General features: G+C 49.2%; 1 protein-coding gene across 2 annotated transcripts; it reads left to right on the top strand.

Annotated features, from left to right (window-relative positions):
* The first annotated feature begins 675 nt into the window (after positions 1-675).
* LOC144159238 (cyclic GMP-AMP synthase-like receptor) lies at positions 676-22,201 on the top strand. 2 transcript variants are annotated; one of them, XM_077690606.1, is made up of 4 exons: positions 676-806; positions 5,408-5,576; positions 10,614-10,725; positions 21,175-22,201. In XM_077690606.1, the coding sequence occupies exons 2-4, from the start codon at positions 5,410-5,412 to the stop codon at positions 21,259-21,261; spliced, it is 366 nt and encodes a 121-aa protein (XP_077546732.1). In that variant the 5' UTR covers positions 676-806; positions 5,408-5,409; the 3' UTR covers positions 21,262-22,201. The 2 variants fall into 2 exon arrangements, with proteins under 2 accessions (XP_077546732.1, XP_077546731.1); XM_077690605.1 differs by lacking the exon at positions 21,175-22,201 and having other exon boundaries at positions 10,614-20,328.
* The last annotated feature ends 3,018 nt before the right edge of the window (positions 22,202-25,219 follow it).

Genomic DNA, 25,219 nt, shown 5'->3' with positions numbered 1-25,219 from the left:
GCTGTGCGGCGTGCCTAAAATTCTAGTAACTTGAGGCTATTTTGCCGGTGATGTGAAAGGAACGCAGCAGAGAGTTTCTATGAACGCTCCGTTCCGGTGCAAAGCGTCGCGGGGCTATGCACCACGCCGGTTTTGGGGGCAACACCGGTGCGTGGGACGAAACCGGTGGGTGTCCGGCGGCCCAGGATTCCATCCTGGTACCTCCCTCTGACGATACCTACGATACGCGTACAGTGAACTAGAATATTCTAGTTCACTCTAATACGAGTGTTTTACCACTTGATCAATCGCCGTCGGTAGCTCATTCGCTCTCCAACACTCGCACAACTTAAACCAAACGAATGATTTAGTGCACAGCAAGAGTTGGATGCGTTAAAAAAAAAAAATGCTCCCTACCGAGATTTGAACCAACATCGCTTGAAGGAAAGGTAACGATCGCAGCGCCCCTAAACGGTTTGATCCCTTTTTTTTTTTACTCGCATGTCGGGGCCCGTACAGCTCAATTTTTTTAACCCATTACGTCATATTTGGCAAAAAAAATTGCTTTTTTTGTTTTTTGATGTCTAATTAGCGCATGTGCACCGTCCACCATTCCTGAACGTCAGGGCAGTAACGTTGGTTTGAAGCGCCGCCAGAACATTCCAAGAGCGCTGATTGGACCAGCGCTCCAGAAAGTTCTGGAAGCCGGCGGCATGTCTATTTAAACAAGCCCGCCAGAAAACTTACCTCCATTCACCATCGCCCGAGGTGTGTGTGGTTGCTCTTTCCCAACAATCGTCGTTGAAAACAATTGACACAGCTCTCAGGTAAATAATAATTGATTACAAGTGACCGCGTGTGTTCATGAAACGTTACTGAAGAGCCTTGCTGGAAAGAAAAGCTTCCACGCGGGCCTGAAATATTCTGGTGGTTCCGGAATGATGCCTTCGAAAAGTTTGGCCGTAGCCCCGAAGGGGGATTGGCCATCGTAAATAATTTGAGCGTGCCAATTGAAGTTTTCTCTTTCTCTTATTATAGATATGTAGCTATTGAGAGTGTGGCATAGTGCGTGATGATTTCCTTTTTGCTCGGCATTGCGAACGCGGCCGGGTATGTTCTCCAAGTGCAGCCGATCGAGTGATTTCGTGCAGTACGGATAAGTGTAAATCCTGTGTCTAGCTGCACTACAATTTGTAGACTACCCACCCCACCTGTATAAATGTGCGTGCGTGTGTGGTACTCTTGCATGGTACACACTTCGTGGACGGAGCAGTGGGAGTGTGGGCTGACCAGCTCGAGACTTAGTAACCTCTGATCTTCCGGGCTGAAGCAGCAGCGGGCGCTCGCGGCTTTCTGAATTAAAAAAAGGGCTCCCATTTTATTTCAGTTTGTTTTTATCGGCTCAAATAAATGTTTCTCCACACGTACGGCTGTGGAGATATGCGGGGCTTCTTCGGCCTGTCGGCTGCCTCGGCCTCTTTTTAATTAAGCTGATAAACTCCTCTGAACATTTGAGCCGTATAGTAATTGATTGGCCTAGCGAAAAAAAGGACGCAATTGATGATGATCATATTAAGAGGACAGGTTGGGCTATTGGTCACCAATCTTTTGTTGGGACGCCGCAAAAGACAAATATTTCGGAAGCAGTAGTAAAAAACTTTGATTAGCAGAGAAGTGGGTGTGGTTCTTCAGTCCAGGAGCCCAACTGATGACTTGCCAATCTATGCCCTGGAGGCCAGTAGTCGCTGCACCCATGGCTTGGGAAAGGGAAGAGGGGGAAATGAGTGGATGGGCTGGGTTATGAGCACAGCCGATGATGATGAGGGGTAGGCTGCCTGGTTGAGGGCAAAATTAGCATTCGTGGTGTGGCAAGGAGGGCTGGGTTATGTGCACAGCTGATAATGATTGGGGTTCGTGTGCCTGTACTGCGGTGGCTCAGTGGCTATGGCGTGCTGCTGAGCCGCGGGTTCGATTCCCGGCCGCGGTGGCCGCTTTTCTGATGGAGGCAAAAAGCAAAAACGCCTGCGTGTACGAGATTTCGGCGCACATTAAAGATCCCCAGGTGGTCAATTAATCCGGAGTCCTCCACTACGGCACGCCTCATCGCCTTCGTTGCGTCGGCACGTTAAATGCCACAATCAATCGCCTGTTTGAAAGTAAATTTGCATTCGGGGTGAAGCAAGGTGGGGGGAGGGAAAGTGTTCGTCTGGATCCCATGGCGGTTTGTTCGAGTAGTTTAAAATGGTTGCAGCGCAAAAACGACGATGGACGAGTGAGGAACAAACGGGACGCGACGAGTGAGGAACAAACCTCACTCGTCCGTCGTCGTTTTTGCGCTGCAACCATTTTAACTATGTACCAACAAGCCCAACTGGTTCTCAATCGAGTAGTTTGGGATGAGAATGTGGGAGGGCTTGTCGAAAGGCGCGATAGACTTTAAACACCAGTGCACGGAGCCTGTAGTGCTGGATGATGTCTTGGAAGGTGACCAGGGGTGGAGTGTCCAAAGTGGCCTTGGTAGCCTAGGAAAAAATAGTGCAGGCTTGCTGGTGGGCATAGTTGTTGCCCATTGGTAAGGAGTCCAAACTATGTCACTGTTCCTAGTGGGGTGATGATGGCTGAGTGGCCGGATGGTTGTCGAGGCCACCTTACCTGGCAAGAAGCTACGACAGGCGGCCTCCATAGGAGTCGGTAAGAATGGTGGGAGGTAAAGTTCAAGTGATGGCGAATTCCTTAGTGACGCAGGTAGAGGGAGGAGGTGGTGCAGGAGGTGCAAGTGATGACCTTATCTTCAGTAGTGACCACTGCTAGATGGTGATAGCGGGTTGGGTAATTAAGAGCTTGTATATATGCATATTTCATGGCGTTTGCCATATGTGGCAACTGCAGGTCAAAATTTGCACTTGAGTTTTGCTGCTGGCAAACCTAAATGTTCAAAGATTGTAATACAAACGAAAGTACAAAAATTCTAGTAGAGGTGTGGTTTTCTGGAGATGCGGTGTCTTTCTGGGGAACCGCGGCCGGGTGCAAGGACCCTGCTACCACAGAACAAAATGATACTGCTGCGAAAATGATACAGCAGCATTGTAAATTAAGTGTTACGAAAGTAAGTTTATCCCCGTTGAGCTTGTGGCGCTGCAGCATTCTCAGTGATGACTATGGCAGCAACGAGAATGGCTGTGTATTCAGAAGCGGCAGTGAGATTGAAATCCGCCTTTTTCATTGCGGTGTGCTGCCACCTAGCGTGCCTAGCGGAAGTTGAGGCGGTAGGGTTTGCCGGCGTTTCCTCCGGCTGCGTTCTCGTTGTATGCACGGCAATCCCACATTACGGCGAGGAGCAGCCGAAGTTTTCCTTCTGTGTTGGTGTTATAACGCCTTAAGATGACAGCCCCTGGTCATCAGATAATACCAGGCGGCTTCTTATCACTGAATGAGGGCTGGCAGAGAAATCTCGGACAGATCCGTGTGCCGTCCGAGTAGCAGAGCGAGCAGTACTTGGAGTCGTCTGGCATGAAGTGCGATCGCCAGCTCAACAAAGGCCGGCAGTTCGCAAAATGCCTTTAAGCGCTGGACACAGACACATGTACGATTGGTACACGCGATTCGCATGCGACTGATCGTTACGACTGTCGCTCCGACTAGTCGTACGCGTGAATTTGAGACGGCCCGATGCGCGCATGAGATGCGTCGTCGGCGTCGCTCCGCCCACTGCTTTTGCTCCATGGTCAACTACGATGATCGCTGAGCTGAATTTGTAGATTCTGCGCGTTTGTTCACAAGAAATGGATAAAGCAAGCAATCGTGAAGCGTTTTCTGCCTTCGGAAACAGTCCGCGCACACGCCGGCCGCGCCTGCCAGCTCGGCACACTCAGCGGCTCGAACCGGCGCAGACCACGGTAGCAACCGCGCTTGTCGCTGCTCTTCTGAATCAATCTGATTGCTAAAAAGAAGTTCCACATGCGAGAAAGTAGGTGTTAGAGTGGTGAAAAATTGTGCTAAGGATTGTTGTCAGGGCTTATTTTAAATGCCGCGATCAGACATCTGCCGCAATGCAAGCCTACGCTGACCGGTCGCCGCGGCGCGCGGTGCGCCGAGCGGCCCAGAGATGGCGATACCTGCGCGGAAGCATCGAAACAGGCTACGCAGATGTCTCGGTCACCGATCGCTCAAACGGCAGTTATAGCTTAAATAGAGTTCCTCATGCGAGAAAGGGGATGATAGTGTAGTGAAAAGTTGTGTTGCGGATTGTCATTCGCAGTTGCACAGATAGCGGCGATCAAATATCCGCCAGGATGCTAAGCCCAAAGTTCCCATCACCCGAGCCGACGCAAGCGACGCAAGCCGCCGTAGCCGATCGCGTGCGGCCGACGGGAAGCGATCGAAGTCGACACCGTTCCCTTTTCGGCACTCCGAGTTACAGCGGAACGCAGCACAAGTTGTGGGCATTGTTCCGCGCACAACGAGCACACACACAAAATCAAACAATGTAAACACAACCACGACCCCTTCCCGCTTGTGCGGGAGCTGTGGGGAATGTCGTCTGCTGCCCCTACCGGACTGCTTAGGGACTTGGCCGCTAGGGGATTGCGCATGCGCAGTGGGGTTGTGAAAGAGGCGGATTGTGCTTACCCCAAAGCCTCCCCGAAAGGGCTAGTAACAAGTGTACGCAACACGACTTCTCAGCACACGTGTAAAACAAAAGAACCAACAAAATTTTTGCACTGCCTCTCAGTTACTTGTAGTAATTAGTACTGTTATTCTATCGTAGGTACTCACATGAGTGATTTTACACGCACTCCTGAGTTGATGCCTGAAAGACTGCTCACTAGGAATAGGGACAAACAGAACAAGACATGTTGGCTAGCAATAACACTGAAAAGAAAGTTGGTGACAATTCATAGCTGTAACTTGAGTGCAAAAAAAAAAAAAAAAAAACGAGGACTGAACGAAGACACGAAGACGTTGACTAGTGCTTGTGTTTCTGTTTTGTTTTTGCACGATTTTTCTGTTGTGAGCCTAGCAAGTAGCCCATATTTCCTAACGTATTCATGCACGCTGACTAGTGAGTACATGCTTACAAGCACATAGCACTAATGAAGAAGTATGCGTGTTACCCTGGAGCTTGCATTGCAGGCTTGCAAACGGTCACCTGCTTGTTACCGTCTGTACTCGTTCAGAATCGCATTTTTGTCTGGAGTGTTGGCCTATAATTAGAAGCTACGTATGAGTAAAATGTGTGAGCATAAAAGTCGCGAGTGATGTGCACAAAGTTGTGTGTTCCATCATCTTACCTTATGCACTGCATTTCGAACACTTGCAACAAGCTGGTGTACTGTTCACAAGTGCTGAATTTCCAGTGTCTCCTCGCATTGGAGATAAGTGGAGATATAGTGCACCATGTTTCGACTTTCCCGCTTGTCTTTTCCAGTTATGGCTACACACAAAGAGGCCCGTGCAGCCCTGGATGACGTCCTCAAAGCCTTGGCTCTTAACAAAAGGACCAGCCAAAGGAACAAGAAAACTCTCGATTTGCTGCTGAAAGGACTGACCGAGACCATGAAGGAGGTTGATCCCCTGTTCCGGAAGCTGTACCAAAGGTGTTGTGTCGGCCCTCAAAGCTGCTTTACATTGCTTGTGAAACAGATCTTTCTATGCAAGGAAAAAACTGAATTGGTAAAAGAAAGTAGTGGGGGTAATTTCTTTTTTTAGTTGATCGATAAGTGCGATGCACAACACTCGGAGCTGGCCGGGCATGAACTAATAACAGTCAAGATCCAGATGCAAACAACCGGCCGACGCAAAAGCAGGGAGTGCATGTTGGCTCATGTTTGCCCCCGGTCTTAAAGGAGCCATGAAGAGAAAACACAAGTTTGGTTCATTCAAAAGATTGTCTCGCTAGAATCATACTGACGCCACTTTTAACGTAAACTTCGCTCAAATAAGCTACATAATTAGGAAAAACGGGAATGGTCATGCGACCCACCAGCTCATTTCCCGCAACAGAACCTGTGATGTCACATGGGCTAAGCTCTGCGATTGGCAGAGGCTGGCAGAAGCAGACGCAAATTAGGTAGAGCTTACAAACTAGACGAACGAGCGATTTGCGCTTAAATTTAGGGCACATTCTTTACAAAGCAATAGGTATGATGGGGCAAACAGTGGAAGTTACGAAAGCACATGTAAACATAGAAGTACTGATGCGTTCTGCTGTTCGTACTGCGCACAGCATGCTTTGGTTTAGCTGCACAGCACTATGGGGCTTGGGGTGTCTCAGACGACACTGGCCGATTGACGCAAGCAACGGTGTCTTGCATGACCCCATTTGTCGAGCGAGCACTGTTTCAGGGAACGAATATTTTCTCCCAGAACAAAAACAAGCCAGGTTTAAATGCGGGGAAAAACAAACCAAGCGCTTGCCACGGTATGGTGGCGCCATCTAGGTTACGGAACGTAAAGAAACGCGGGAACAAACCAACACCGCTACAGGGTGGAGACAACCTTTGAACGGTCCCGTGCCGCCGCAATTGGGCCAACGGGCTCAACACGTTATTCTTTTCGTTTCCCACGAGACCTAGCAACGCGAAACAGACAATATGATTCAAACTTCTTCAGTAAACCGCGTTGCGGCGATAATTTTAGCGCGGTTTTGACACAATGACTTGCTTCGGCGGCGAGCGAGCAACCGAACATGGCGGCGCCAGCGTTACGTGTCTCTACCCTGTACGGCGGATGCGTGAATGAAGGTACTCTAGGCTGCAGAGCGGTCGGTTCCCGTGATGTCACTTGGGACCACGAAAACGCACGATTGAGCGGGAAAATAAAAATTTTAACCTAAATTGTTTAATTTCTCAGTGAATAAAGCACCGTTTGTATCCGGACAAGCGCTGGGGGCACTATAAAACACGAAATCTTTCAAATAAAACCAACTTGCATTTTCTCTTCATGGCTCCTTTAAGGGGGTGCTGACGCAAAATTTTGAAGGTGAGATAACTTCGGAGATACATTGGTGTGAACGCACGTACAGCATCTGCGAAATGTCAAATACAGCCTAGAAAATATTTAAAAATTGTGCCCACCTCCCCGCGAGGGTAACCCTGTGTAGATGTGACGCATCGTGTGGTTCACTTGGTGTTTCCGTTGGATTGATTCTGAAATCGCGTGAAACGTGTCGGGAACGCGTATGATTATTATTGTTTTATTGGCCAATCTTGGTCAATCTCTCTAAGTGGTATGCGTGGGGCTTCGCTGTCGCAACGACCTTTACTCCATCATTGTTGCTGTAAGTGGGAGCTTCTTTTCTTTTATTGCAAGTGTTAATCATTGCGCCATCATGCGTTGTATGAGTAGCATCTTGACGTAGTTTGAATGAGTCAAGGATATAAGGCGCGTTCGTAGCATTTCATTCTGTCTCGGTTTTGTGGCGCAGTGGGAAGAGCACCATGTACTTTGCGTTCCGCCAACAGGGTCGTGGGATCGAAACCGGGCGCTGCTAACTATTATTATTTTTTTTTTTTTAGTGTAGGGGGAGGGGTGTGGACGGACAACAACGACGTAGGGAGGGACAAGGCGAGGGAGTGAGACGCAGTCGCATCTAAAATCAATTTCGAAGTGTGCGAAACGCAATCGAGCAGCCAGCGGAGGACCTCGTTCAATCGACATTCCCTGGATGTGAAGTAAATAAACAACATCCAAACACGTCGCGAGCTTGTATTGGCTGCTTTAGCACTGCCGGCGTTTGTCGGTGCTTTTGCTCTCCAGCAACGAATAATCCGATTGTTGGCGGCGGAGGCGCCGGGATTTCGTTGGCTCATCGGGCAGCTAGTCGTGACTTAAGTTTAACAGCGATTTTAGGCACTATATTTTTATTGCTTTTTATTGCACTGGACGCGAAAACGCCCCAGGGACACGAAAAGCGCCCTGACCAAGCCGTACGGTCGCTGTGCAGGCGGTGCCCACGGCCACGAAGTGGCGCAGGCTGGCGTAGGCAGCTAGAGGGATAGCATGTTACCGCTGCACGAAATGGGACTCAAGTCCCAAACAAGGCTGGACATACGAGAAAGGAGTTAATAATGCGATGGCAAATTGCATTAAAAACCGTTATCTGCTGCGCTTACGAGAGCAGAAGTCGAATATCCAGCGCAGTGTCAAGCCTAACACATCTGTAGGCGGACCTGTAGACAGAGCGGCCGGCTGCTTCCAGCACGCGTCTTCCCACCCACTCTCTCGAGCGCCGTGCGTCATTTTCTAGCCACGGCAGCCATTTGCACTTGCAGCACCTGCGTCACGTCCACGGTCGCTTTTTATTTAAGCGGCTGACGAGATCAGTATGTGGGGGCATTCGCAGAAACTGCCGGCGACGCGGATTCGACTGCTACGGCAGCTCTGCTCTGTGATGTCCGTCCGACGGTCACGTGGACAGCTTTGTTTATGCAAAATCCCACGTTTCGCAGCGCTCGCTGAAATCGAAACTGCGACTGGCCACATTAAAAATGTCTCTAATTAAACAATTGTTGCATGCTGAAGCAAATGAGGTTCCCACACGTGATTGGTCATTAGCTACTTATCGCAACAAAAAAACCAAGATGCAAAATTTTTGTGTCAGTGCCCCTTTAAAGGAGCCATGAAGACAAAATACAAGTTGGGTTTATTAGAAAGACTGCTTAGTCCCGATAGCAATGATACCAATATCATCGCAATCTTCGAAGAAATAACGGAGATATTAAAGAAAACGTGTAAAGCTGAGGCGACCCCCTAGCCAATTTCCCGCAACTTTTCTATGACGTCACGGAACCTTGTTTGTGCGTTTGACGGCCGCCTAACTGACCTGTCGCGACGACACATGACTGGACATCTGTAATGGGGCCTCTAGTTCTATTTGACCGCATCACTTGAATGCTAACGTGCAGTTAACGCACTGAAAATTATGTTTTATTGTTGGCCTGTATGACGTCATTGTTGCTCATAACACGTCACTGTGGCGCGAAATTTGAAAGTTTTTAATTACTTCTTGCGTTTTTTTCGTTAAAAAACAGCTTTTGTGGCTCTAATGGAGCTGAGTGAGATACTGAATCCTAGTTCTTTCAAATTAAGCGAAGTTGTATTTTCTCTTCATGGCTCCTTTAAGCAATTTTTTTTTCTAGCCCACCTTTTCTAGATGCCCCGCAGGCTGCCTAGAAGGTTTTAACGTCAAAATTTGTAGATACGTTGACGTTTTCTTGCTTTTTATTTACAACAGCTTTGCTAATTTTCCTCTGGTTCTTGTTGATTTTTTAACCCTGTTTCAACAATGATATAAGCCGTGTGAATTAACACATGAAATTCTGGACAACAGTGTGCTGCAATTCTTTGAGAGAGAGGAAGAGAAACATTAAAATGTGATATTCCTTGATATCACACTGACTCTTTCCAAGCATCATGTGTGTGTGTCGGGCATATTGTCCCTTGTCCCCAGCCCTTGTCCCCAGCCCTTGTCCCCAGCCCTTGTCCCCAGGCGGACAAGGGCTTGTTACTCGACCATTTGGCTGCTCATTCTAAGATGACGAAAAGAGGCATTGCTGATATGTGTTTCAGGAATGTCCTTTAAAAAAATTGGTGCATTTTGCACTGGTGCAGCTTGCACTCTTCCTTCATCGGAGACGCAGCTGTTGCACCTGACATTTATTTCTGAACTTGCCGCTGAAAGTTTTCCATATATCTCCCAAAGTGGACCGCTGTAGCACTCGCTGAAAGCCGCGGCAACCGGCTTCACGGACTCTGCGTCTGTGCCCCCCCACCTCAGGCGTGAACATACGTGAACTGGTGAAAAAAACCGCACGCTGGATAGCTGACAAGAAAAGCCGCTCACCTTGTTCAATTTTTCTAGTTCTTTCCAATGCCACTGCACCGAATAGCGCCGCATTTGCTGCCCGCCTCTAAAGAAGCGAAAGTGGGGCTTAGGATATGACGAGAGGCGGCAGGTGCGTTTAGGCATGCAGAAAGGCACACGCCATCTTCCTCCTCCATCTTCTCGTAGCATTAGTGATGAGCAGGCACAGAGAGATTGATTCGTTCCACTGGGTGACACATCACATCAGTGGGGCTCTTCAATTTACAAATTTCAAAGCACCATGGGTAGTCCGAAGGTTCTTTAAAAAACAAATGATAGATTGCTTCTCTGGGAGTGTCCGGATAGGACAAGACTATATTGGAGATGAATAACCCCAGTGTCTTTCATATTGCGAGAGATCATGATGAGGACAGTGCGTAGAACCTATAAAAGCACAGATCTATCATATTCTTAGATAAAATAGCCTTGTGTAGCAAGTATGCAAGTTTCTTTTGTTTGTTTTCTTGGTCAGAAGAGCTTTGTTGTGGAGTACCTTCTCTCCCTCGACGCGACAAGTTTTGAGTGCTATTGCCGGTGCAGTTATTTTGCTGTCTCAGAATGTTGGAACGGAGCTACAGTAATGTTCATTGTCGAAGGGAGTGGTGCTGTGGCCCTGTTGATGCAGCGTCGGCAATTCTGGTGGCACAAAGTGGGTGGTTGCTAAAGGCTGCTGTAACAGTGCACAGAACCTGGGTGTTGGTGGCCAGGTAGATACGCGGGCGGCAAAACGGTTTCGGGGTGTCTGCAGCTGGCATTTACCCTCGTGCAGGCTGGCGTACACCGGGAGCATGTACCAGAAGCTGCGGATCTTTAATCCGGACGAGTTTGACATCGACATCGTCCTCTTCTTTCCACTCCCGAAGGGCTGCGCCTCCCCCGAGGTAAGTGCCCTTCGGTCAGAGTTGTCCTATATTAGTGCTGGCTGCGAAACTCCGCTTCAGAAACCGGGCGCCTGCAGGCACCCCCTCTTCATAGTCGATGAGGACTGACTGACTGAATAAACTTTATTGAGGAATAGGAAAAGGAAGGAATGGGGTCGGGTATAGAGTGGAGTGGAATTCCGGGCTATGCGTAAACTAAATACAAACTATGAAATAAAAAATAAAACTGGGGGAGCATTCATGAACCCATAGCACCTATCTAAATGTGCATTAATGTTCTTAGGCATTGGGCAATAACAAAATTTTGCATTGTGTTGAAAAAGTTATAAATAATCCCAGATAAAAAATAAGATGGGGACCTTGAAAATGTGTTTTCTGGTCCTTGAAAGTCCTTGAAAACCCTTGAATTTTTGCTTTTGAAGCCCGTACGAACCCTGCTACAGCACGGCTCGTCCTGTCTTTGTTTTCCCTTGTTTCTGCAATGGTGTTATAAATGCCCAGTTTGTTCGTTTTCTCGGTTGCGGTGAAACGGGGAAGGTTCAGGGCTGCCTTGTAGGCACTTCGTATGATGCAGTTAACTTGTTCCTCGTCTGATTTGGTAAGGTTGTGGTATGGTAGGCTGTAGGCGATTCTGCTCATGGCCAGTGCCTGAACTAGGCATGTAGTGTCCTCTTCTCTCATGCCGTTCCTCTTCTCTGTGAGCCTGCGAACGATTTTGACGAGTGGCAGTGTCGTTTTCTTTAGTCTGGTAATAGTCTCGTCAGCTCTGACGTTGCTCTGAACTATTATTCTGAGCATTCGTATTTGTTGCTTTTCTAGGATTGGTTCCGTTCCAACGCCGAGCTTTATTGGGGTTTCACGGGCTGCCTTGTTGTAGCAATGTACTATAATTACTTCCGATTTTTCCGTTGTGCATTTCAGACCGTTGTTTGCTGCCAGCTTGGCTACCCAATTGATGGTGTTTTGTAGGTTTTGGGTTTTGGTTTGGCGTGATCCAGCTGTTGCCCATATCGTGATGTCATCTGCGTAGATCACATGTCCGATGTCTGGGAGTTCTAGAAGCTTGTGTGCTATTTTGAGCATTGGGATGTTGAAAAGCAGCGGTGATATGATGGAACCCTGCGGGGTTCCTTTGTTTGTTTGGGTGAAAGGCTCTGATCTCAAGTCTTCTATGCTAACAGTAGCTGTTTGGTTTGCGAGAAAGGCCAGGACGAAATCATATGCGCTTCCCGCACCCTATTTGATTTAGGGCTTCCAATATGCCTTGTGGGAGACGTCGAAAGCTCCCTTGAGGTCAAGAGTCAGATAAATGTTTTCTCCGGGAATTTTGCGATCTGGGACTGCTTTCTTCATTTGTATGACGGCGTCCTGTGTTGAAAGGTTCCATCTAAAACCAATCATGCTGTCTGGAAACATATTGCTGTCTTCCGTGTAGTTTGATTAAGCGATTCGTTATGATGTGCTCGTACACTTTCCCTAGGCAACATGTGAGGGAGATCGGTCTCAGGTTGTCTGTGCTGGGAGGTTTCCCCGGTTTCGGGATAAGAATCACCCTGGAGTGTTTCCATTTCGGGGGAACAGTTTCTTTGAGCCATAACTCCTCGTTCAAGTACTTTGTTGAAGCTGCAATTTGGTTATCACCTATGTTATGAAGCATTTTATGTGTGATGCCATCGTCTCCCGGTGAGAGGTTTTTCTTCATGGATGTTACTGCAGGGAAGACTTCTTCTCGTGTGATTTCTCTGTCTAATATTTCATTCGGTGCTCCTTTGTACTCTCTATTATACGATAAATTTGCCTGCTCCGCAGCTCCTTGTTTTCGTTTGAGGGTCTCCAGAAGCTCCGCATCTTGCCCAGGGAAAGTGTGCGACTTTACGGAGGTTGTGACATGCACATCTCTTCGCGGAGGTTGGGTCCGTCATGCTTCTGATTAGGGCCCATGTTCTTGATGTGCTGAGTGTGCCCTTGAGTTTCTCACAGAATGCGCTCCAGTTCTGTTGCGCTAGCTGATGATGATGGTGTATGTATGAGTATGTATGATGATGATGTGTGTATATACTGCTGATGATGATGTATGCGCTCTGCTTCGTCGCTTGCTGTCCATTCCTCCCTGAACTTGGCCCAGTCTTATTTTGGCCGTCCCTAGAGAGTTGCAGAATTTCGCTGTAGTGATAGATACGTGCATAATGCAGTGGTCACTCCCGAGGGTTCCCATTGTGTTGACCCAGGCGGCATTTTGTTCCGAGTCATTCGTCAGTGTAAGGTTGGGGCTCGTGTCTCTAGTTCTCACCTGACCTAACCTAGTGGGCTGTGTGGGATCGTTTGTAAGCTGGAGCCCGTACACTTGCATGGCTTCAGCCAGCCTTTTGCCTTTGGGAGTGTCGTAGGTGTAGTGCCAATACGTATGTGGCGCATTAAAGTCTCCCATTGTCAAAGCCTTGTTTCCCTTTGCGAGCTGCCTTGTCTCCCAGAAAAGGTCGTTAAAATCTTCGCTGTGTTTTCTCGGAGAGCTGTATACTTTGAGAATGAAGATGCTCTTCTCGACCCGTTTCTTTGGTATTATTTCAATGAGGACTGCTTCTGGATATGTTGTTTTCAGTTCATGTGTTATCACTGCGACGTCCTTCCGTACGTAGGTGACGGCTCTGCTAGTCCCGTCGCTCCTGTCATAGCCCTTTATCTTTATGTTGCTACCCACTTGTAGGCATAAGATGCCTGGTCGAATCATTGCGGTGTCAATGACATACCTGCCAGGTTTCCCGAATTTTCCGGGAGACTCCCGAATTTTCATGGTTTTGTACGATTGTACGACCGAAACCAAAATCTCCTGAAAACGCACCTGTCTTTGGCCAATTTTTTTCCCCAGTTTGGCCACAATTGCGCCGGAGGTATGCCTGAACCCGACACCAATCGGCATCGTTATCAGTGAAGTGCTTAAAAAGCGTGATCGGCCATGCGCAGACGGTGAACCTGTTCGTCCCATTGTTAGTTTACTGTTGACAGAAGCGCAGCGCCACCGCCGCTTTCATTTACGCACGAGCACAGCCATTCTGGATGGCAGTTCTGAAGATTTAGCAAGTCTCCAGTGGTGTAGCTTGTTGTTAGTTTAGACGAAAGTACAAAACAGTTCAGTTCCTGCTATTTTGTATTGCGCTTGCAGTACTATTTCCAGGACTTCCTGAAAGGGGCGGCGGCAGCCACGTCGAACGCTTAAGTGGTGTAGCTCGTTGGTAGTTTGGACAAAGAAACCGTCCATTTCCTGCTATGTTGTAAGCAAATAAAAAAAAGTCTGTAAGGTTACCCATTCTGTTGTTGCTACAACCCCCCCCCCCCCCTCCCCCCGGTCAGATCTCCCTAATGCCATCCCGGCAAACCTGGTGGCAGGTATGCAATGAGGTGTTTGAGTTGCAATTTCTTTTTGGCCAGGCTGCGGCAATTCCGCTGCCAAAGCTCGAGGCGTTCTTGCTGTCTGGGCGCCTTATTGCGCATTGGGATCAGATTCTTCCGTGTCTGCTGCAAATTGTTCTAGGTCCACATCCAGCTATTGGTGCTTGCCATTGTGCTGGTGCCCTTGTGATCGTTGTTTCCTTTTGCCACTCCCCAGACGTTTGAGTGAACTGCCGGACATGTTGTTCTGCAAGTACGATATTTGTGATAGTAGGGTTTTTTGCATGTTCATGAGGAACTCTCCAAGAGCGACGGGGTCTTGCAGAGCTTGTTGTGCTTTCGGTGGTATCGGCATGGTTTTCTCTGTTGCAGGGTCTTTTTGCTGTATGATAGTGGCCGATAAGGAACGAGCATATTGGCACGCCATCTGGGGTGTGAAAACTGAACTTTGCTGAACGTTTACATTCAGTGAAACAAATTTTTCGAGGACACTTGCTTTTCAAATTAGGAAGTGTTTCCTGATGTTCCCTTGGCATTTCTGCCATGGTTAGCGGAAGTAGCTTTAAACAGCTCATTACAACTTCAACTTTGTGTCGACAGATGGCAGGCTGTTTGCTCCGAAGGCAGGGGGCACACCAGAGGCCGCTTTTTGGCACGTAGGGTATTTAGGGAGTTTCGCAGCTGCATATATCGAACAACTCGGTCCTTCGGTAAGTATTACTACGTGCCAGCAGGATGTCTGACACGAACCGTGGCTGATGGTGAAGTGATCTGTTTAAATAGAGGTGCAGTCTAATCACAATTCAGCCATTACAGTTCAAGCATCACCTGTCTTCATTGTCCGTCTTTGATGCCCATGGCATTACGTGCCACTGTGCACTTCCTTTTCGTGTTTCAGTATCGCAAAAGCACATATTAATGCGACAGCATTAGATGGCTCATTGAGTGAAAAAGCTAGTGTTTGCGGGGGTGTCAGAAGTGGAGAATGGCTCCCGCACGACTACAAAACATTCCACAGCAAGAGCTTCGCTACAGAACCCAAACACAAATGGAAGACCACACTGTTAGGCAGCGCAGGGGCACATAGACAGCTGACTGCTGTGCCTGTGGCTACAAGTGCATTGTTCGGCGGAATGCCGAACACGCACCCCACTGCCCTGGCACAGTGGCGCAGCAGTCGTGATTACTCGCAGAACCAAACTTGACGGAACACTCAGCGGCATTCTGGTGGACATTAATGCTTTCACATTAGTGTTTCGCAGAACTGCCTAGGTGGTGTGGGTGCCCACTTGACCCCCATGACTCATTTGCACGTGGTTCGGCATTGCCAATCGTGGGGGTGGTCATCTTGGCCGGTTGAGTGCTCACGTGCGTGCTAGTTTCCTAACTGGCTGCACGCAGTGTGCCGTACCCACGATACCACGTGACTCACAAATGGGGATGCTGGTGGGCGGACCCTTATTGGTCTCCCACTGGCCTCCTCTTTCCCGGAAGAACCCCTTTCCACCGATCCTTGTTTCTATTCACGTGTAGTCGACTGGGCGATTCGGTCGGTGTTGGTCGGGCCAGGAGCCACGATGACCGAAAACCCGGTTGGCTCTACGGGGCCCTGCTCTGAGATTCCGTATGGACCAGTCGTCGGGAAGCCGCTCTTCCCGCAGCCGCGCTGACGGATATCGGAGTCTGGGTCCCTGTGGCTTGAGTGAGCAAACGGAGCCCTTGTCTCCGGGCGAGTGACAGTCGCGTTGTCTGTTAAGCACCCTGTACAGTGTAGACCATTTATAACGTAACCGCTTATAGTGCGGGACCGGATATAACGTGGGTTTTTGTGACCACCCGTTCACCACCCATAGAACTCAATGCATAAGCATACCACTTAGAATGCGGTTGGCCGAAGCACAATACCGTTTATAGTGCGGTTTTGGCGGGACTGCTGATCGACCGGCGCAGCTGGGCCATCGTTTTAGGGTAGCAAAAGAAAAAAGAAAGGATGAAATCGGCCATCTGACGTAGCATGCACCCCTTGCTCTCCTCTAACTTCACCACACAAGAATAGAATAGGCGCCCTCTAGTTCACGCATACGTGATAACCACAACTGACCTTGTTTGGCGCACCTTGGAAGATAGCGACCCCCATCCCCATCCACGTGCGGCAATGGCCCGCTTTTGCACACGATTCCTGCACGTCGGCGTTCGCGTGTGTTTTTTTCACACTCGTGCCGACGATTTCGCGCTCGCGGTGGGTTCTTCGTGTGGCAGTGGGAGGAGCTTGGCGACTTGCACCAATGGGGAGCCGCGCACCTAATGGCGGGAGATCCGAAACGCTCCGGCCAGCTGGCTGGCCGCGCCAGGGATGTTTAGGCCTACCACCGCGGTGTTTTAAGTGCGAATGCACTTCTTAAGCGAGCCTGAATCGTCCGCCGCCGTCGTCCGCATAGCAACAGCTGCGGGTGCGCGCGCTCCTCGTCTTCCCTAGCAACGGGGGGGAGATGGGCGCGCGCTACTCTCCTCCTCCTCTCTCCGTTCAGTGACTGCGGGTGTTGGGTGCCTCCTCTGCACTTCGGGCGGGAGAGCTCTCGCTCGCGTAGCGGGCGCTCTGCATTCCGACGCGTGAAGGCGCTCGTGTAGCCCTCGCCGTAACGGCGGGCGCTACTCTCCTCCTCCTCTCTCCGCTCAGTGACTGCGGGTGTTGGGCGCCTCCTCTCCACTTCAGGCGGGAGAGCTCTCGCTCGCGTAGCGGGCGCTCCGCATTCCGATGCGTGAGGGCGCTCGTGTAGCGGCCGCGTGGCGCGGGAGGGTATTAGTCGAGCGCGCGCCGCCGTCGAGAGCGGTCGCTGGTCCTGCATCTTGATAACGATGATGGCGGACCGGGCAACGGTACCAGCAATAACGAGTGAAATATCTTTCTTTGTAGTTGTGTGCGTGTGTGTAATCTCTCGACTACTCATTTAGATCACGATATCCACCGTAATCGCGCAATCAACAACCGTGCATTCGCACTTACACGGTGGCGCCGCGGCGCGGCCAACACGGCAACTGCAAACAGCCAGGCACGTCCAAGAATTCTAACAAATGGCAGCATTCAGATCGGAAGCGTTAGCTCCAACCCAAAGTTGCGAACGCATTCCTGCACTTTGAACACAGGAAGCGGTGCGGCGAACAGTTCGGCGAACTTTGTCGCGTAAACGTGCGAGTCGTCGTCGTCGTCTGAGCTGCTGTCCTCCTCGGCGTCGATTCCGAGCTGCAGAAGCAGCGGAGACGGTTCCCCTACACTCAATAGGCGTCTCCGTTTCGACATGACGAGGAGACGCCTTCAGTAATAGCAGGAGAAGCAAAAACGTCAAAATACTCCCACAACAAACCGCTGGCTATGCTTCTGCGAACGCCACCGACTGGGCAGGCGAGCGGGGCGAGCCACGGCGGCCTGGCTCACGTGACCCGATCGCCTCCAGATTTTGGCGGCACTCCCACTTCGGAGTCAGAGCAGTCAGAGGCGCTCGGAGTGGAGTACGACGCTCTGAGACGACCACCCGAACATACGTCGAGCGCTCGATTTCGACCACCCGAACACGGAGTCGCTTTCCGGAGTGCTCCAGAGCACTCTAAAACGACCACCCGAATACAGCATTATACTACTCTAGATGTAGCAGGAAAAAGTATCCAAAGGAACACGACAATCCGAATAGATCCCAGGCCACCGCTTGTCAAGAAATACAAACAGGAACTTTCCCCGACCCATTTCTCTACATCTACTACTACCCTGGAACCGTCAGCGGTCTTTGTAAAGCATGCGGCCAAAGGGCAGATCTCAGACACATGATCAAACACATGAGAACATCTCAAACACGTGACAGGGCAGGTCTTAACACACGCTTTGAATGATGGCATAACAGTGAGACCTTTTGTGTCCACAACGAACTTCTTGTTTTGAAAAAAAAAAAAAGCCACTACAGTTAAACCTCGATATAACGAAGTCGTACTTGTAGGCGCTATTTTTGTCAAATCGTGAATTTCGTAAAATGGAGGTTTTGATTTTACAGTTCATTTAGCATAGTAACAACTGCTATGTAGTTACCCCGCCACTTAAAGCGAAATTTGTACTAAAACTGGTCACGAAAATTCTGTGAATTAAGTTTTAACACTTAGGCAATGGAATTAGGATAGCCGACGATAGTTCATGTGTCGTCGTAAAACCCGTGCTTTTTCCGCAACGCCTCATTAAATATAATAGCAGACCTCACTTCACCTTGGTTCGAAGTTGCGCCTTTTTTCGTCCATTTGGTGGTAGGCTTAGCGGGCCGACCGCGAACAGGTGCTATGAAACTTTCGAAAGACTTATGTACAAAAGCACTGCAGTATAGGCGCAGGATGCTACCACGGCACTCGAGATGATCGTGATATGAGTGGAGTACTCGCGAACCGCTTCAAATTCTCTTAAAGGGGTACTGACACAAAATTTTGAAGGCGAGATAACTTCGGAAATAGATTGGTGTGGACACATATACATCATCTGCAAAATATCAGCGGCGAATACAGCCTAGAACATATTTAAAATCAATTTTAAAGTGCGAGAAACGCAACCGAGCAGCCAGCAGAGGACCACGCGCAATCGACATCCCGTGGGTATTTTGTAAATAAACAACATCCACACACGTCACGAGTTTGTGTTTGCCGCTTCCGCACTGCCGGCGCTTTTCGCCGGCTCGCCGCTCCAATCGGAGGGCCGGAGGGCGGAGCTTCTGCTCTCGAGAACGAACGACCCGATCGTTGGCGGCGGAGGCGCTGTGAATTCGTCAGCTCATCGGGTAGCTTGCCGCGACCAAAGTTCTACAGCGATTCCAGGTACTCTGTTTCTATTACTTTTGATTTACATTGGACGCGAAAACGCGCCGGAGACACGAAAAGCCCACTGAGCGAGCCGCATGGTCGCTGTGCAGGCGGCGGTCACGGCCGCGAAGTGACCCAGGCCGGCGCCGGTAGCTCGAGTGATAGCTTGTTACAGCTGCACGAAATTGCACCCAAGTCCCAACCACGGCAGTTTATATGAGAAAGGAGTTAATGATGCGATGGCGGGTTGCATTAAAAATTGTCATCTGCACCGCTTACGAGAGCGGCAATCGAATATCCGCCGCAGTGCTAAGCCGAACACATCTGTAGGCGGACCTGTAGGCAGACCGCCCGGCTGCTCTTAGCGCGCGTCATTCTCTAGTCGCGGCAGCATTTGCACTCGCAGCGCCTGCGTCACGTCCACGGTCGCTTTTTAATTAAGCGGCTCACGAGATCAGTACGTAGGGGCATTGGCAGAAACTGCCGGTGACACGGATTCGACAGGGCTACGGCAGCTTTGCCCTGTGACATCCCTCCGACGGTCACGTGGTCAGCTTTGTTCACACAAAATCCATCGTTTCACGGCACCCGCTGAAACCGAAACTACGACTGGCCGCATGGAAAATGCCTTTAAATAAACGTTTGCACGCTGAAGCAAATGAGGTTTCTACGGGTGATAAGTAGGTTACTAGCTACTTATCGCAACAAAAAAAAACAAGATGCAAAATTTTTGTGTCAGTGCCCCTTTAAGCGATTACTTTTATGCCCACTGAGCCCTAAAGAAACTGATTTCTCCACATTGCAGGATTCACAGCTGTCTAATGAACACAGGTGAAATGAAGATGACCACGTTCGAAGAGAGCTGTTTATTGCCACCAGCACTCGATGTTCGGTCCGTAGTAAAGAAGTCCGTAAGCAGTGCTTGGCGTTTCTTGACCAGGGTAGGCTTTAAGTGACGCTCGTATGCTGACTGCACTAAGAAGGCTTGCTCTTATAAACGTTCGTGTGCGCCTACGTGCCTTAATGTGGTTATCATTAAGGCACACGAGCACAACCTAGAGCAGCGGCAACTTGAGCAAGGAGGCGTAGAAAAAAAAAAAAAATCACGTCATATCCACAGAATGAATGATAAGTGGGGCGAAGCTCAAGAGGGGGAGATCATCGGTAACCGTAACTCTCCCGTAAAAGTTCGCCCATTACATCATTAAGAAAGACGTAAGACTGTGTGCGTACATTGTACAAATCAACTTTTATTTTCGGAGTCAATGCTCCCAGACCCAGACCTGGTGAAAGACCCCGCGCCATCGTGGACTACCCCGCACCTCCACCACAATTTGTCACGTAGGATGGGACACAACGGTAAAGAAAGAACTTTTATTTAGGGCGAACTTGTGCCCGAACAAGACTAGAGGAAACGAGCAAAGGTCCTTGCGTCTCGTTCGATCTCCGAGAACGACTGCCTGCGTTCGTGGCGTGATCTCTTGCGTGATCTCCCCCTCGCAGTGCACGTGCGCTCGCACCTCCATTGGCGAACCCAGACAAGCTCGCGCTCCCGGTGCCGAGTTTGCGCTGCCGGTTGCAGCCGGTTTTTGCGCGTGCAACGCGGCCCACTTTGCGACATCTCTGAAAGCATGCGGCGGTCACATACCACGAGACACAAGGGATAGACAGACCCATGACTTAAGGAGCTTCGCCCCTAAAAACTTGAAGTCTGCTTCGGCAGCCTCAGCAGAGAGAACGCTGGCGCAGGCAACGATGGAGACGTTAAAAAAGTGACCGCACTATTATGCCGTCCATGACCGCTAGCGGTTTGAGCAGCTTTCATCACTTCTAATTGTTGTCAACCGTAGCTTCCGCCGTTTTTCTTTTATTTTAACCTTTTTAAGAGTTAATGCGAGTACTGAATGTTTTCAATGTGGGCTCTGAGAGGCAAAATAAAATGTGCCTCTACCGGAACTTCGTTCTTGCTTTCTTGCCGTGACTTCGTTAAATCAGAAGCTCCGCACAAAATTACTTCGTAAAATCGATATTAAAATACATGCATTTAGCAAAATTTTGATAGAAAACTTGAACAAAGTCATAATATTGCAAATTTCGTTAAATCAGGGTTCGTTATATCGAGGTTTGACTGTACCTGCAAATACTTCTATGAACACCTGCTGGTACCGACCCCTATTTTTTCATCGCTGCCTGGTGATTGTTGTTTCTTGTTGCTTCAACCCTGGCGCATTGCAGTTTTCTTCCAGGTTCCAACAAACTACAATACCTGTGAGAAGAACTGGAGCATGCCGATGCTGTTATGCCGGACCATGCCTCACTTGAACGTCTCAAATTAGTGTTGCCACACCTTTGCAAAAAAACGTCAGACGAAATTCCCGCAAAAAAGTTTCGAAAAGTTTAGGAAATATTCGTCTGTAGCAAAAAAAAAGTACCTTTTTTGAGATTTCTGTTCAATTGCCATTGATATTTTATGTAGGCGAAATGGCTACCCCTTTTTCGTTGCAGCTTTTGTATCTTGGGAGCTTAAGTGCGTCTGTTTTAAAGGGGCCACTAAAACAGCACTCAACTTTGCTTCATCTGAAAGAAATGGCTTTTAATTTAAGAGAGGAGGAAGAATGACAGTTCCACACACTCGTAAAATAATGCCCACCGGGGTGTATATGGCTAGGGCAATGCCACTAACAACGAATGCTAATTTCAAAGTTTTGCGGAGTTTCCTAGTGAACTAAAGTTAGCTTGAAATTTTAGATTGCCCCATTTTGTAGGTAAGGCAACTAGCAAGTGTCTACATGATAATGGTGAGAAATCAACAATGATTTGGTGGCCAAAACCTCAGCGGTAACATGCTTAACAGTGCAACGCTATTGAAGCCTGAATACCAAGAGCCCATTCCCTCATTGGAATGGGCGGAGTGTAATTACCCACTGGAGTGTGTAATGTGTTCGAGCAAGCTGAGTTGCCAAGTTTGAGCCTGAGGTTCACCTAGAGCAGGCACGGAACTGACGCGCCATTAAATTTTACTCAATCTTTAAAGGAGATAAGCCTGCTTTCAGGTTCTTGTCAGGCTGTATTCATTGTGAGCATTCTTTTTAGTTTGCTCTTCTGAGCACATAAGGGGTGCATCCGGTGTGCAGTAGGGGTTAAAAAATCGATTTTTTTTTTAATCAAAATTTTTCTGTAGCCAAACCATTGTTTCCTGTCAAACTAAATTGTTGTGAGGTGTGAGCTGTGCAGTCTTGAATGAAGCAAAGTTGAATGCTTCCCCCCCCCCCCCCCCCCCCCCCCCGATTATGCAGACGCACCAGGGTACCCGATTTCCAGCACTTTTGAAAGAACTAATCTTGAGGGCACTAAAGTATGGAGATTTATTAGATTATCCGCACTTTGCATGGGTGTGTGTACCATGTAAAGGTGCGAGTGTGGCAACACTAACGTGACTGACAGGAATGTTGGCACCGACAACGGAGAACGCCTGGACTGGACGGCTGCAACGGTATGTGTTTTGACTGTGGATGCCACCGTTCGGTGGCAATCTTCTCTTCTACTCTTCCTAACGGCCACTCACCCAATGCCATGGAGTAAGAACGAGACAGGAGCGGAGACGTCACTTTCTGGTGCAGCCAGATTACATCAAAGCACTTTGCCTTGGATATCCAGCGACATTTATAGCAGGATAAACAGTTGCGTAGCCCCAAAAGGAATTGTGGGCGCTATCATTTTGTCCGTCAGGTGCCGCTACCCTCTCCTTCGCAGTGGCAGCTATGAATCCTTGCCCGCCACAGTAAGCCGTTTCCCCTGCTGTATATATTCTTGCTCCGTGCCTCCTCAATTCCCCAGCCACTTCTGTGGAGTGGCTCCTCACTTCTCCTGCACCAGAATGCATCACTGCACGTGGGGGGAAGCACAGTCGAACCCCAAGGGGTCAAATTGTAGTGGGTTTGGAGAGTAGCTTGATGTAAACGACACTTTGTATACAGGAAATGGACGGTGTACCGTATGTAGATAGAAAACCCAGGAGGTGCTCATGACTTTAGGTGTTTAAGTTCGGTGCGAGATTAACCTGTAACGTGCCAGTACTGTTTTTGGGGAGGCAGGGGCAGCTTTACGGTGTTAAAAGACCAACTGCACTGAAAATCTCGACTTCTTAAAGACCCTACTTTCGTATAGTCTGACGTGAAGTACTGCGAGGTATGACAGCTGAAATACGCATATGCATGCATCAAGCAGCCAGGAGAAATCATCAATGTTACAGTCAAAACTCTTGAGGAGAGCTCGGAGCAACGCAAGCTCTATGTGCGCATGCGGCAGAAAGTTGGGGCAGCGTCACAGAGCAGATGGACCAGTTCTCCAGCTGCTTGGCTGGCTGGAGGATGAAGAACCCAGCCGTCAGGAACGTCGCATGCGCTTCATGTCTGCTTACGTGATCCACCGGCAAGGGCAGCATCGTCGGCTACAGAGCTACAGTGGAACCCCGATGATACGTCCATACCTACCAACTCTCCCGATTTACCCGGGAGACTCCGGATTTGTTACCTATTATCCCGATTGTACGGGCACGGCCATAAATCTCTCGATAAACGGCCCCAACCCCCATCTCGAAAACAAGAAAACAACAACAAAAAAAAGATCTGCGTTATGCAGCACAGCCGCATTGCGATTGCCATCACGAGCTGGGTAGCTAGCCGAAGTCAGATGGGAATCCAAGCCGTTTGTGTGCACTATAGTGTACTACACTATATGTGCACGGTGTTGTGAAATAAGTGAGTATCCTTCTCTCGCGCCCCACTATCATCATCGTCAACTGTGCTCGATTAAAGGCATCATCGGAAGGGGCTCCGCGGCTCGTCCCTTTCTCCACATATTTTGGTGCCGTGAAACCCGGGAGAAGGGACCTCCAGAGGTGAGCTACAGCGAGCGTATTCCGCTTCTGTTCGACCGCATCCTCACCTCTGGAGATCGGGAATGAAGGCGCACAGGAAGACGCCGACTCGGAGAACAGCGGGGCAGCCTTAGAAGAAGAAGACAGAACAAACCCAGCCATAACAGATATCTGCCCGAAACAGCACGAGATGTTCGTGAGCAGTGACACGGCCGATGCGGAGACGACGCCGTCTTCTGCCTTCTGAGCCCGGTCACCAGCTATTACAAGCGACTTGACGCTGGACTGGACCATGGAGGCCCTCCTCGAAAGGCGGCGCATCGTCCGACTAGAAATCACGAACATCATCGGCCTATTTGATGACCACCTCCCAATGACACGACCCTCAATAAGGGAGTTGAAAGAGCTTCTTCGTAATTTAAACGAGAATCATGACGCACTAAAAATAATTAACCGGGAAGTTCAAGACACCGTGGACCTTGATGAATTAGAAGCCGAAGTTGAAGACTCATTCGAGTTCGACGCTTTAGTTTGTATGGCAAAGGCCAAGGCTGAGTTTGAAATGGTCCAAGTCCAAGCAGAGAGACTGACAGAACCTTATTGCTTCTTATAAAGGTCGAATTGACGCAGAACTGCACGAGCACCGACAAGATATGGAAAAAGACAGGAAGAATACCCATAGTTCGGACACGGATCAGAATGCTTCAGCAGTGAATGATAAGGGGCAAGTTACGACGAAAACGAACGTACATTTTGAAGGGGTAACGCTATTGGACACCGGCCATCTCGTGTCCGATCCCGAAGAGACCAAATACGACGAGGTTATCACCCACAAGAAAGTATTAGATCGAAGGGCACTGATGCCTACCACGTTTAGACCAGCGCACGCAAACGAGATAATTAACGACTCGACCACAGACAACCTAACATCACCTGTAATACCCAAGAGCACCCCAAGTCTTGGAGAACTGAATGACGGAGAAAACTGCAAGAGGAGAGAGCGAAAGGTGTGTTCGAGCGATTCGCTGGCCGAAGACGGGAAGAGATCTTTGTTACGACGTCACCCACTTTGTCCACCAGTGTTAACATGTATGTTCCAGAGGAAAAATCAGTGCAAGCGAAGCAAAGAAAAAACTGCCAGGAGAAAACGTCCGAAGACCAAGGACCTGGAAGCTGGGTTAAATCGCAATTCCTCTCCACTCCGAGAGAATCGGCGCCCCAACCGAAAGGTTGCGGAAGGGAAGCATATTCGTGGGCGCCGACCGTTTTCAGCGAAATGGCGTACAGGACGCCGCGAGCCAAGGCACAGAGCTGAATTAGCCTACAGAATTACAGCACGCATCATCTCCTGGAAAGAAAAGTTTAATTCCAATATGTCCCTCGTGCATCCGGCTGCCATCA

Source organism: Haemaphysalis longicornis, unplaced genomic scaffold (genome assembly GCF_048455015.1).
Source record: "Haemaphysalis longicornis isolate Haplotype H1 unplaced genomic scaffold, Haemaphysalis longicornis Haplotype H1 scaffold_10, whole genome shotgun sequence".
Classification (NCBI taxonomy): domain Eukaryota; kingdom Metazoa; phylum Arthropoda; class Arachnida; order Ixodida; family Ixodidae; genus Haemaphysalis; species Haemaphysalis longicornis.
Note: the sequence above shows the minus strand (reverse complement) of the source record. Positions and strands in the feature narration are given on the sequence as shown.